A 13,677-nucleotide genomic window follows, 5' to 3' on the forward strand; every position below is an offset into this window, starting at 1 on the left:
GGGCGCGCCTGAGATGACAGCCACCCCTCTGCTCCCTGGGTTCGCGGGGGGTCCGGCAGCCTTGGGCATCAGAGGGCACCCATGCTGGACCTCACACGAGGCGATGACAAGACAGCGGGGAACAGTCTGGCTCAGGGCGCCATTCCCAGAGGGCCAGCAGTGGGGCACCGGCCCTCTGCCTGCTATTCTCCCTGTCCTCTGTCCCCAAGACCCGTCACCTTCTCTTTGGCCACTGGATCTAGGGACCCTCTGCTGGGACAGCCTGTCCTAAACTGATTCCAATGGCTTCTGCCGCTGGTGCCTCGCCTGCTCCCCAACTCCCAACGGCCCAGCAGCCACTGGCCAGTCTCCTCTGATCCCTGAACTGTTTCTCAAGCTGTGTGCCCCAACCTCAGGATCACCCCTGACCCCGGGCAAGTGGGAGCACCTGGAGAGGTTACTGTAGCAGAGAGCGGTCTCTGTCTCTGCAACCGTGCCTGGCGCCCGTCGAGCGGACGTGAAGCCCCAGTGGCCAGAGCTACGAGGGGTGGTGGGGGCTCCTAGTCAGCTCTGATCAGCGTGTTTACTTCTCGGCAGGTTTACTTACCGTGAGCCCAGCTGAAGGCTGCAGGGTGCTCAGGCTGTGTGGGAAAGCCGTTCCCCGCACCCCGTGTTCTAAACTGTGCCCGCTTTCCCACACGTTCTGCCAGCTTCTGGCCGGCCCCAAGGACCTAGAGCTGTGGCCTCCAGAATGTTTCTCTGCAGGTGGCTCTGGAGGGACCCGCTGGGTACCTTGTGGTCTCAGGGACCTCATCAACCTCCCGGGGTCACTTTCAGATAAGGCCCTCTCCATTGACCAGTCTTTTGTCCCTTCCGATGACCTGACCACAGGGCAACCCAAGGCTCCCATCATTCCGCTCTCTTCCTGATCCGACAGGGAAGAACAGAACTATAATGGTTGCCCATAAACGCTGACAAACCATGGCAGGAAATGGGCAACGAATGTTTTCTCTAAAACCCAGGCCGAGATAGTTCCCTGCCAATTGCCCGAGGCTTGGGCAAGCCCGGAAGGGGTTTTATCACTGGGGGGGGGGGGGAGGGGGAGGGCTGGCAGATGGCGCGCCCCACGGGCCAGCTAGTTGCTGCCACTGCTCCGGCCTTAGAGAGGCCGCAGTGCTTAGCTTCCTAGAGGGTGCACACCCAGCCTGAGAGCGGGGCTTTTGTCAGCTCCCCCGCCGGTGCCTAGCGCCTCCTGGCCCCTTTCCCCGGGGAAGGCCCTGGCCCGCTCTGGCTCCCTCTCCTAGCTCTGTGCTCCCCGTGGGCTGAAAGCGGTAACTCCTTTCTGGCTCAACAGAGCAGTGGGTGACAGCTGGTTTCTGAGCACGGATCCCACTCAAGTGCGGTCGCTGCTACGCAGACCCTCCCTCGGCTGGGTTTCCAGAAAGGAGCCCCAGGCAGCGCAAGTTTACCTTTTCAATAAGTCCCCGTTCAAAATGAGGGCAATTGGACACCATGGCTTTAAAGGTAAGACACTCACAGGGTGTCATCCCTGCGTGCTCTGAAGACACCTTTGAAGATGGAAGAAAGGGCTCGATCCTGGGGTCACCGGGAGCAGCAGTGGACAGGGCCCTCAAACTAGTCCTAGAAAGGAGCCTGCTTCGTGGCCAGTCTTCTAGGAAGAAGCTCCTACTGCTAGAAACTGCTTTGGTCCGAGGCCCCGTAAGGCTTCGGCTCCCAGCTTGGGGTGGGGGGGTGGCGGGGGCGGGGGCCAGAAGCAGGGGGGACAGGGCTCTTCCCGGTGGTCCCTCCTGGTCGTGTTCACCGCACACGGGCACAAACCAGACCGGCAGACAGTCAACCCAAACCTGTCCCCCGACACCTCAGCCAAAGCCGGGAGGCGGAGAGGGCCTGACCTACCTTTCCCCACGGTTCCATCGCCATCGGACAGGATCACCCAGGGCACGGCCTTGGTGCCATCGATCTGGTAGATGACCCCTGTCCGGTCGTCCACAGAGTAGAGTCTCCCGTTGAAAACGATCAGCTCGGAGAGCTCCATGCCCCGCCCCTTCTCAGCCAGGTGGGACTCGAGGACCTCGTGGCCTTTGTCCCACTCCACGGCCACCTTGTCCCCGCTGTCTGACAGGGTCAGATGGCCCTTCTTCAGGTAACTGAACCAGGTGTTTTCCTCTTGGGCTCTTGACTCCGTGTCCAAGTCAGCAATAACCGCAATTCGGTATCGAGTCCCGCCTGGCGTCCTCTGGGGGGCGGACAGGGGGTAGGTGTCATTGTACCGGTCAGCGGGTGCCTGGCCGAGCCTCCAGTTGTGGGCGTTGGGTATGGGGGGCCTGCCTGGGGGCGGGCGGTGGGAGTAGAGCAGCCAGAGGACGGCGGCGCCCACAAAGGACGGCAGGATCACCTTCCAGCGGGGGCGGAAGCGGGGGTCTGCCGCCTTGGTCATGGACGCCAGCACCGGAAGGCCCCCCACACTTATCCGGAGGGAGTGCATAGACTCATTCCATTCCAGGTGGTTGGAGGGCTGGACGGGCATCAGACCGAAGGGCAGGCGGTACCTGGGCACCCAGAGAGAGAGGAGAGAGGTCAGCGGCTTCCCAATCCCGAGACGGTGCACGGCCTGAAGGCTGCCGTACCCGGAACGGCACTGTCACTGCTGTGCGGCTGTTAGGATTTGGCTTAATTAAACCCGACTCTAGCAATATCTTTGTTTACTCTTACTCGGCAAGATGAGAAGTCTTTCCAGAGCAAAACTATTCCATCTCCTCTGTCTCGACTGGCGGGATAGAAAGCTTGGCGAGGGCGAGTTCTGTGGAGGCTGGCGCTTTACAAGCTCAGAAAGAGGGAGCAGCAGGGGGTGAGGGAGGGAGTGGGGGAGCCGAGGGGTCTGGGCAGGACAGGCTCCTGAGCTATATTCTCATCAGATGCCACCTCATCCGAGAAGCCCGCTCCAAGGGCTCTGCTCCCGACAGCAGCCCCCATGTCCCCTTCCTTGGCATCTGTCACCACCCCGCCCCCCAACATCATGGCACACAACTATCAGTGTGTTCATGAGTCCTGCACTCCTAGAACAGGGCACAGAGCGGACGTGTGCGCGCCTCCTCCTGGGCCAGGCGTCTGTAATAAGCAGATACAAGTATAAGACACACGTAAAACAAACAGAAATACTTCTGTTTCTGGCAAAGTCTGTCCTCTGGCACCCTTCTGTTCGTGCAAATGACGGAGGGGCCAGAGTCTGACGGGCCCTCTTGGCCTGGAGCCGTGGGACCCTGGCCCACTCCCCGGGGCACTACCACAGCCGGGCGGCGGCCAGGAACCGCGGCTCTTCACCACCTGCCCCCTGCTTGCGTCGCCGGCACGGACCACGGCAGCCTGGCTGGCGTGGCCACAGCGGCGCCGGACAAGCTGGGGACGATCGGCAGAGAGCCGGCTCTGGGCTGCGGCCCTCGGTCTCCATCTTCAGTTGTCACTCAGTAAGTCCCGGCCTGAGAAAGTCCCCGGGCCGGACCGCTAGGCCACTTCTGCCTCCTGCCCCGAAACAGCCAATGACGTGACTTCAGGGGCGGATGCTCCTCTTGCTAATGGGTGGCAGCAGGGAAGGGCGGGGGGCCAGGCAGCTTCACGCCACCCCGAGCCCCCCCTCCCGCCGCACCCCAGTCCACACGGCCCCACGGCGGGGGGGCCAAGGAGCTCCCATCCACACCACAGGCCGCTGGCTCTGCGGGTAGAAAAACGTGGCCATGGTTCCACGTGGAAGCCAGCCCTTTCCTTCTCTTGCTTTTGGACACATGTGTAGGTTTTGCCCGTAGGGTCGGGTGCAGAAAAGGGGGGCCCTGGGGGCAGAGGTGCTGCGCGGGGGAGGTGGGCTAGGGAGGCCCCCCGCCTCAGCTCAGATGCTGGTCCCAGGCCTCCCTCCTGGGCGAGGGCTCCCTGCCCCCCCGGGAAGCGGCCCAGCTGTGGCCACAGAGCTGGTGGCTGAGGCCTTCCTGGCTGGGAGACGGGGGTCCCGGCCACTGCCCCTCCTCTGCTGCACCCAAGCCCAGGGCTTCCCAAACCACAGCTGGGCCCAAGCCACCCAGAGCCCATCTCCTCTGCCACGTGGCCACTGAGCTCTCAACCCCCGCTCACCTCCCGTTCCCAGTTCCGCCTGGATTCTAACGCTTTCTCAACTTACTATTCCCAACTAAGTCTCGCTTGCTCTCCCCAAGCTTCTCTCCCCCCCAACCCCTCCCTCAGGAATAGTGCTGGTGACGGAGAGCCGCCATATTCTCTGCTGCCCGGGGCCACATCTCCATCGGAACCTCAGGAGAGGCCCTTTTCTGCACGAGGACCACCACCACCTTGAAGAACCCAGGCACGCCCCCTCCCTCCACAGCATCTGCTCCAGCCAGAGACCTGGCAGTTCGGCCACCCACCCCCTCCAACCACACCGTCTGCTGCCACTCCCGTCTGGTGACCCACCTGCCCCGCGGCCGGCGACACCTGCTCTACCCACACGGGTGGATCGCACCGCGTCGCCGCGCATTCTGGGAGTAAACCCTCACTGCGGCACGGCCCCCACCCAGACCTCCACCTCCCTGAGCCGGCTCCTCTACTGGCCGGCCGGGCACCGTGGCCCTCGTGCACCCTGGCCGGGGCTCGTCTCCCCCCGCCAGGACGCTCTCGCCTCTCTGCGTGGCTGCCTCACCTTTCAGGATTTTTCTAAAGCTGCCCGGAAAGACTCGGCCGCCCACTCCGCAGGGGCTGCCCCGGAGTGCCTGCCCATTCTCTACCACGGCATCCTGCCCCCCCTCTCCCAGGCCCTCAGCAACCCACGTAATCACTTCCGCGCTGCCGTGGCTCCACGGGGCAGGGACCTGCCCACTGTGAACTTACACGCCTGGCGAACGGTGGAAACTCGGCATATATTTGCGGAAGGAATGAAAAATAGGCCCACGTCCTCAACAGTCCCTCAACTCCACCCCAGGCCCCACCTTGGTCATACTGCAGATCCACGCCCCCGCATCCGGCCCGGCTGTCACACTGGGCCTCAGGGGAGGTGGACACAATGCCCGCCAGGGGTCACCATCGTGAGGCGTCACCCTACTGGCCCCTAGCCTGCCCGCTGTCCACTCCTGGTTCGTCATCCTGCCCCTGGTCATCTTGTCACATCTCCTGCCCGCTGGCTTCCTGTAGGTGACGAGGGGGCCCAGGGCAGAGCCCACATGGCCACCCCTCCCATGCACCAGGCTGCCTGGCCCTGGTCCAAGGGGTCTGGAGAGAAGGGGCCCGCTCCTGCTTCTCGGGGGTAGGTCAGCCATGCCTGCGCTTCTGGTTCCTTCTCCACCATCTACATACGTGTCCAAATCAGCCATCTGAGCGGCCATTTGATCCCCACGTTATACTCTCAGGTACACGGAACGCACCCAGTAAATACCGTGTCTGAGGGATGAGAACCCCTCCGCAGCCTGTGACACCTCGGTCCCTCCCCGCCCCTCACCATCCTGGAGGAGCCGCCCCTCCGCCCCTCCGCCCCCTCTGCCCCTCCGTCCTGCTCCGTGTCACAAGGCCGAACCTCCTGCCAGGGGGACAGTGAGCCTGCAGCTCCTTCCCTGCAGCCCACCTCTTCTCCTGAATCTTCCGTGAGGTGGGTTCGGTCTCCAGGGGCAGAACTGCTACAGTGCGGGCTCCCCACACCTTCCCCGCCCGCACCTCTGCCCCGAACTCCAGGCCCGGCCGCTGGGCCCCCTCGTCTGCCCGCGGGCACCAGAACGGGTTCCCCCAGGAATCTGCTGAGCTGGCTGAGGGCACTCGCAGCCCTCAGAAGTCATCCTGGGGAGCAGGCAGCTCGCTTTCTCTCCCCTCACTGGTCTGGTCTGCACCCCAGCTCTGGATGTGGGTCCCACCCCCAAGGCCTCCCCCTGGCGCCATCTCTCACCTTGGCCTCCTGGGGATCCGGACCGTCCAGGTCCCACCTGCATCCCGCCACCCATCAGAGGCCTGAGCTCGCTTCTCTGGGCTTCGGCTCCTTCACGTGTAAGCCGGGACAGAACAGGGCCACCTTCCCAGAGCCGTGTGGCCGGCTCCCCCCCACCTTCCCCTTCACTCTGCCAGCACCTTCGCCCACCTGCCCGGAGGGCCTAGCCGTGTAAGTAGGCTTGACCAGAAGCGGCTGGACCATCCCGGAAGTACTGAGCACGGCAGCAAGGTCGAGGGCCGCACAGCTTGCAAGGCCAAACACGAGGACCGTCTCTCCACAGAGAAAGTGTGCCGGGCCCTGCCCTGGACCCTCTCAGACCCATCCTGCACACAAGTGACAGATCGATTCCCCGAAAAAGCGAACGTGGATTGAAGTCCTTCACTAGATCCTAAAGCTCTCCCACTAACGGACAAACTCCCCAGCCCTACGCACACATGCACGCAGCGCTGGGCTGTTTACAATTCCATAGTCCTGAGCCAAACCCCCGTGCGTGATGCCTCTGCCTGGGACGCCAACCTCTCTGACCACACAGAACCACCTGGAGGTCCCTAGCTGTGCCATGATAGTGATGCTTCTGCTGTCCCTTTCCCCTCCTGCCCCCATCGATGGTGAAGGACCCACTCCCCAACCAGTGAGCTTCCCTCCTGTGGATACCGGAAGATATCCGGGCCTAACGCTGAACCTGTGAGTGTCCCTGATTTGTCAATAAAGACTCTGCAGATGTGACTAAGTTAAGCATCCAGGGATGGGGAGATGATCCAGGTGGGCTCTAAATGCAGCCACGAGCGTCCTTACAAAAGGAGGCAGAGGGGGATTAGACAATGATAGGAGACTGTGACCACGAAGGCAGAGAGGGGAGTGATGGGGCCATGGCCAAGAAGTGCCTGGGGCCCCCGAGCTGGAAGAGGCCAGGCCAGGTTGTCCCCTACGGCCTTGGAGGGGGCGCTCGCCAGCTCACACCTTGATGTCGACCCAGGGACACCGATACTGGCTTTCTGGCCTCCGCGTTGGGAGAGAATAAATGTGTGTGGTTTTCAGCCACGTTTGTGGTAGTTTGCCACGGCAGGGCCCCAGGAACACACACACCTCCTCCCACGCCGTCCTCTGTGCTGCCCCCTGCGACCACGGCTCCACTCTGAGCTCCTGGGGGGAAGGGGCTCTGCTCCGCCAGGCTAGTCCCAGCCCCTGACCGGCGGGCAGAGCCTGGGGCCCCACCACCTTTCGGGAACAAGAGAACGACAGCGGGCTCTGTCTGCCTTCCAGAAAAATCCCTTTAGCTTCACGACTGGAATAATTTCTCTCTGGACCAAAACCCAACCTCTGAAGACAGCCCTCCATTAGTGTCCTAGGAGCTACTTTTATTTTGTGGAGATAAAATCAGATGTCTTTCCATTTGCCCCCCCCAAGCCCAGGCTGGTTCAGCACCCAGAACTCTCAGAACTGATGGGGCCTGTGTCCTGGCGCAGTGCGGGGCCTCGCGTTCGTATTTAAAGGAAACACCACCACCTCCATCCACCACCACAACCCCAAATGTGCAGCCATGAACCCCAAGAGAAACGCGCCACGAGGGCAACAGCGAAACGGACAGAGCCGCTCCCGGGAGAGGGCACAGGTGAGGCTCTCTCCTTGCCCGCGCTCCTCAAAGCTCTACACCATTTAAATGTTTGCTTTATCGTGACAACCAGGTCGTCAACCCCACCGTCTGCGGCATAATGGGCTGATCCTACACAATCAGGAAAGTTAGAACCTAGATGCTACGGCAAAATGTCACACGATCTCTGGCTGGCCATGCTCGCCTGTTCCGGATCTCCCTTCGGAAACCCGGGGGCCACACCCCTGCTGGCCTCCCTTCTCCTGCGCCAGCCACACTGCCGGGAGAGGTCCCGGGAAAGAGCCACCCGGGGGGACAACCCCCCCCCCCACAGGGGGCTCCAATCCTCCTTTCCTTCCCCACCCCCTCTCTCTTAGACGGGCACCAAGAACGGCTCGCTGCCTCGCCCACATCTCTGGTTTCTGTCGCCAGCACTTCCTTGTAACACAGGCCTGAGCGACACGGTGTGACCCGGGGTCTGTCCACTCCCAAGTGGGTCCCCGGACTCCGGACCCTGCGAGGGAGACGCTCCCACCCGAGCCCCAGGAGGGAGCGGCCACCCCTACCTTCTCCCGCCATCCTCAGGCCGCGACAGGACTCTACATAAAGCTGAGACGACAGGCGCGGCCACTCCCGACGGAGCCCACAGCCAAGAGGGACTCTTTCCCCGCTTCCCTCAGGACAGGTGTGTGACAGGTGGCAGAACGAACAGGTTTAGCTGCAGCTGCCAGAGCAAACCTCCGCCCTTCCAGGATCTAGGCTCAGGCGCTGCCTCACCCCTGCACAGTGGCTGCCTCCCCTCCCCCAGCACGGCCCCGGTCTCGGAACTGAACGGTCCTAAGAGGGCGCACGTCCGGGCAGCAGGGGGGAGCTCGCTGCCCACCGCACCTCCCGGTTGGAGAAAAGAGCAGAGGCTGCCGGCCCTGAGCTCCTCAGAGTGACAAAGACAGAGGCGAGGGCTGGCGGGCTCCGGGACTCCAGAAGTGCCGGGAGAGTCAGGGAAGCGAATGTCGAACACCCGCTGGGGCCGGGCTCCTGGAAAACGTTACCTGGCTCACGGCATTCTTCCGCCTTGCACTCAGCAAGGAAACCACACTTCAAATTTGGACGGGGTGAGAGGCACAAGGAAACCAGGAAGGAAAAAGTCACAGCGGCCAAGCATGTGCTTTAGGGACTGAGGCCCTCCTCCCAGATCATTTCCTTAAAGGCCGACACTCCGGATCCTACTAAATTCTGCATCTCCCACCCCCTTTCTCTGCATACAGCAGGCACTCACGGCTGCCTCCCGGGTCAGGTCTCCCACCCCCTTTCTCTGCATACAGCAGGCACTCACGGCTGCCTCCCGGGTCAGGTCTCCCACCCCCTTTCTCTGCATACAGCAGGCACTCACGGCTGCCTCCCGGGTCAGGACTCCCACCCCCTTTCTCTGCATACAGCAGGCACTCACGGCTGCCTCCCGGGTCAGGTCTCCCACCCCCTTTCTCTGCATACAGCAGGCACTCACGGCTGCCTCCCGGGTCAGGTCTCCCACCCCCTTTCTCTGCATACAGCAGGCACTCACGGCTGCCTCCCGGGTCAGGTCTCCCACCCCCTTTCTCTGCATACAGCAGGCACTCACGGCTGCCTCCCGGGTCAGGACTCCCACCCCCTTTCTCTGCATACAGCAGGCACTCACGGCTGCCTCCCGGGTCAGGTCTCCCACCCCCTTTCTCTGCATACAGCAGGCACTCACGGCTGCCTCCCGGGTCAGGACTCCCACCCCCTTTCTCTGCATACAGCAGGCACTCACGGCTGCCTCCTGAGTCAGGTTAAACACACCTCAGAACAACTTCTTTTTCAGCCCTGTTTTTGTTTATAGTCAACTACCCGAGAGAAGCGAGCTTCTGTGGCTGCTGTGACCACTCCGGGCAGGCGTGGTGCTTCAACACTGCACACTTATGTCACAGGCCTGCGGGACAGAAGTCTGACGGGTCCCGCTGGGCTAAAATCCAGGGCTCCCTTCCCTCAGAGGCTCCAGGGAGAAGCCTCTTCCCAGATGGTTCCGGCTTCCAGAGATGGCTGCGTCCCTTGCGTGCGGCCCCTGCTCATCCTCAAAGCAGCAACGCCGCATCTCTCTGAGCCTCGCACGCCCTCCCCCCTGCTCTCCTGTCTCTGCGTCCACTTGCTCTGTGGCCCTGGGACTAGGCTGGGCCCACCTGGGTCATCCAGGATGCGCCTCCCATTTCAAGGTCAGCTGACTGGCACCCTTCATTCCATCTGCTACCTTCGGCCCCCTCTGCCACATAATACACCTGCAGGTTCTGGGGGTCACGATGTGGACATCTTGGGGGGCCATCATTCTGCCGGCCACAAGAAGGGAGACAGGGAAAGAAGCCTCAGCTTCCCAGGGGCCAGGACCCTCCACACACAGCCTCAGAGCCTGTATTTACTGCATCGCTGTAGGGCCGTGTGTGATGAACTCGTACCATCAGGAGCAATTTCAGCAAAAGTTACCCTACCGGTTGAAAGCAACGTCCCAAACAACGCTACTCGTTATCAGAGAGCCTGAAGATAAGGGGACACAATAAAAATCCCCCCATCCACCCAAATCACGGCCTGCTCCTGTAGACGGTGGGGTCGCACCTGCCCGAACCCATCTTCTCTCCTGCTCTGCTGGTGCCCGGCTCCCAGGATGCAGCCAGCGGTCAGCCCTGCCGGACCCCCTGAAGCCATTCTGGATGCGCTCTGATCTGACACTCACATCCACACTGTCACCCGGTGTCGGCACAATGCCATCTGGGTCCCCGCTCCTGCCTTATTCCCATGGCCTGTTCCCACGGATGAGAACTGCGCTCTGCATAGGAACCCCGAGCAGCGAGTTCCATTTCATTACTGCACGTATTACAGATAAACAAGGAGGATTCAAAGGAAACGCAGACAAAAAGAGAAAACCGAACGTACTCCCAGATCGCTCTATTATCAGGATTTCTTTTTTTCTAAGTAGTTGTCTTCGTCTCACAAGAAGGAAAATCAACAAGTCCCGAAACATCAAAACAAACGTTTTACATTCCCTTAGTGTTGCCGTTTAAGCAGAGCCTTCCAGAAAACCTCCACGGTCCGGAGCACTCGCGAAGGGAGGGCAGTACTTTCTGGATTTTCCTTCCAGTATCCCAGGTACCGTTCCACAAATGTCTACGCAACACAGCAACGGCTTCTCTGTCCCGGTGCGGATCCATTTCAGGACTCTGGACCACATTCTCAGAGCGGGGCCGTCCCGTTTCTGAACAAGAAAACACTAGAGCATCTATAGACCCACCCTATATGGTTGCCACGAGGCCCGCCACATAGCCGCTCAGAAGGTCTTACGAGTCTGATGGAAGGGGCTGTATTTGTGAGCCTGCACGAGGCTGCCTCGTGGCCACACGCAGGGAGCTGGACCTGTCACACTCGGGTCCGTCCTCACTCCCTCGGTGGCTCAAGGGAAGCACGGCGGATTACGTGCAGTTAGGCTGGTGGGTAAACATTTCCTCAATTATCAATTGCTTAAACCAACATTTGCTACACGGTTGGGGGCCACGGAAGTATGGCCGGAACTGCGTCTGGGGTACAGTTTTTGGGGGAACAGGGCTTTCAGCTAACACAAGGCACCAAATACTCAGACGTCCACCTCAACCGAGGGATCGCGGGGGACACGGTGGGGCACCCACACACCTGTAAGTATGTGACTTTCTCCACCACCGTGCCACACAACACGCTTTCTGCGATCCGGCTGACCCGGACGGAAAACCGCGACAGGACTGAGACTCCTCTGTCTGGAGACCACTCCCGTGGCCGCCTAACAGCGCCTGAACAAATCCGCGCTTCACCTGAGTCCCCTCCCGGAGGACGCTTGGGCCGGCACAGGAGGAGACGCCCCTCCCGGGTCCTGACGGCAGAGGCCCGGCTGGTCAATGTATCTTTCAGCACGGCCCCCAGGCCTGAATAGAAGGCTCATTGAGGCCATCAGGGAGGGGCCCGGGGAGGCCACTGGCTGCTCTGGAAGGAGCCCCGCTGTGCCCTCGGGCTCCGGCTGGACTGTGCCGCTGAGGCCTGTGGGGTGGGGCCAGGAGCTGGGGTGGGGGGCTGCAGCCCGTCCAGAAAGGTCTTTCCCACACAGCTCCTACGAGGAGGGGCGGGGGGGGGGGGGCTGCAGAGACCCTAGGTTCCCGAAGGTGACGCCATGCTTCTGCCAAGTTTGGGTCCTTGCCCTGAACAGCCAGCGAGAGTCAGTGGACGTCGGCAGACGCCTGTTCCCAAACCTCTGCGCTGTTGGAAACGTGGTAGGGAGAGACGGCGAGCACATACCAAGAGACAAGAATGACAGATGGAGCCGAGACACTGGTTTCCTGGGGACACTAAGGTGCTCGCGAGAAAGGTGTATCTGGCAGACAGAAGAGGGACTGCGAGCGCTAGGGGCCTGCCAGGCCTGGCGACACGGAGGGCAAAGGAAAGGCCCCAAGCAACAGGGGTGGAGGAACCCAGGGATGAGAGGGTCAGGCCACAGGGGGGAGGGGGAGGAGAGTGGTGGACAGCTTGGGTGCAAAAGGAAGGAAGGTGAGCTGGGCTGAGGGGAAGGAGAGGAAGGCCTGGGTTGGGGGGGGCTGGCCTCCTGCAGGTGCGCTAAAGTGCCAGTCTGAGAGGGGAGGAGAGGCCAGGCAATCATCGAAAGGGCAGATGGCGGTGGGGCAGGAAGGGATCGCGCTCAGGGACAGCTGTCCCACGTGAGTCAGGAAAGGAACGTGTCCTGCAGGGTCAGAAGTGGTGATGTCCCACACTAGTCAGAAGGGGGAGGTGTCCTGCACTAGTCAGAGGGGTGAGGCGTCCTGAGAGTTGGAGGGGGTGAGTCCCCACGAGTCAGAGGGAAGAGGTGTGTCGCACCAGAGGGGGGAGGTGTCCTGAGACTTGGAGGGGGGAATGAGTCCCGCGAGTCAGAGGGGAGAGGTGTCCTGAGAGTTGGAGGGGGTAAGTCCCCACGAGTCAGAGGGAAGAGGTGTGTCGCACCAGAGGGGGGAGGTGTCCTGAGACTTGGAGGGGGGAATGAGTCCCGCGAGTCAGAGGGGAGAGGTGTCCTGAGAGTTGGAGAGGGTGTGGGTCCCACGAGTCAGAGGGGGGAGGTGTCCTGAGAGTCGGAGAGGGTGTGGGTCCCACGAGTCGGAAGGGATTGGAGTCCCGCACTAGTCAGCCAGTGAGGGTCCTGCAAGTCTGTCAGGTAGGTGTCTCACAAGTCGGAGCGTGGAGTGTCCGCCGCCCGTCGGAAGAAGGGGACCGTCCTCGGAGTCTGAGGGCCACGGGCAGGACGCGGCGGGGTGAGAGGGCGGCGGCGCGGGCCGGTCGCGAGGAAGGGCGCGGCGGCTACGGGTGCAGCTGTCACTCACCCGGTGCGGCCTGGCTCCGGGGCCCGCGGGCGGCTGGGCCTCGCTGCGGCAGGGCCGGGACCCAGCGGGCGGCGACTTCCGCCCGGCTCGCTCGCCGGGTCTCTGGGACGCGCTCCCAGCAGCCTCGGCTCCGCGGCTGCGCGCCAGCGCGGGCGCGGGCGGGGGCTGCTGGGAGTTGTAGTTTTTACTGCCCAGCGAGCCGGGGCGAGGGCCGGGGCGAGGGCCGGGGCGAGGGCCGGGGCGAGGGCCGGGGCGAGGGCCGGGGCGAGGGCCGGGGCGAGGGCCGGGGCAGACCTCCGCGCTGCCGGAGCCGCAGGCCCTTTCTACCGCTTTGTAGCGGAACGCTGGCGGAGCAACGGCGGGAGGCGGCTATCAGTTCTCCAGCCGAAATTTGAGGACCTCTTGCCTGGCCCTCTCGACCCTTGTGGTCTCCCAGGAGGCGGGGGAGCGCGGACCCCTTCCTGCCACCCTCATCAGAGAGAGCCCCTCTCTCCTGCGCCCTTCTAATCCGCCACGTTGGAAAGCTGCTCGGGTTCCAAACTAAAGATCTGGGCTCAGGTCTGCAGGCTGGAGTGTCCCAAATAAGGGTATCCAGTTCGTCCTGTTGCTCTGGTCCCCTCCTTGGCCCCTGAGCTATTTTAATGGACATCCCTGCCCTCCACCCCCAAGTCCTGCAAAGATGCCCATTTTAGCAGTCATGAAAAAAGCCTGGTAGCAGTGAAGTGTCCCACGAGAGCTGAGAG

The 13,677-nt window shown here is 62.1% G+C and overlaps 2 protein-coding genes across 5 annotated transcripts in view; one reads left to right on the top strand and one right to left on the bottom strand.

The window, feature by feature from the left end:
* Positions 1 to 13,022, bottom strand: part of CANT1 (calcium activated nucleotidase 1) — a 30,896-nt gene extending 17,874 nt beyond the window's left edge. For 2 of the 3 annotated variants that reach the window (XM_047093917.1, XM_047093920.1), the window contains exons 1-2: positions 12,935 to 13,022; positions 1,897 to 2,549 (exon numbers count right to left, since the gene is read on the bottom strand). In XM_047093917.1, the coding sequence (XP_046949873.1) occupies positions 1,897 to 2,527 (631 nt within the window). In that variant the 5' untranslated portion in view covers positions 2,528 to 2,549; positions 12,935 to 13,022. The remainder of the gene's footprint in view (positions 1 to 1,896; positions 2,550 to 12,934) is intronic. The other variant, XM_047093918.1, reaches the window with a different exon arrangement.
* On the top strand, positions 1,084 to 7,090 carry LOC124522474 (uncharacterized). Of its 2 annotated transcripts, none has more exons than XM_047093921.1 (2): positions 1,084 to 1,503; positions 4,200 to 7,090. In XM_047093921.1, the coding sequence occupies exons 1-2, from the start codon at positions 1,492 to 1,494 to the stop codon at positions 5,085 to 5,087; spliced, it is 900 nt and encodes a 299-aa protein (XP_046949877.1). In that variant the 5' UTR covers positions 1,084 to 1,491; the 3' UTR covers positions 5,088 to 7,090. The 2 variants fall into 2 exon arrangements, with proteins under 2 accessions (XP_046949877.1, XP_046949878.1); XM_047093922.1 differs by having other exon boundaries at positions 4,228 to 7,090.
* Positions 13,023 to 13,677: the final 655 nt, after the last annotated feature.

This window comes from Lynx rufus, unplaced genomic scaffold, assembly GCF_022079265.1.
Source record: "Lynx rufus isolate CCGP_SWC_20201006 ecotype Redwood Valley unplaced genomic scaffold, mLynRuf1.p SCAF_37, whole genome shotgun sequence".
NCBI classification, from domain to species: domain Eukaryota; kingdom Metazoa; phylum Chordata; class Mammalia; order Carnivora; family Felidae; genus Lynx; species Lynx rufus.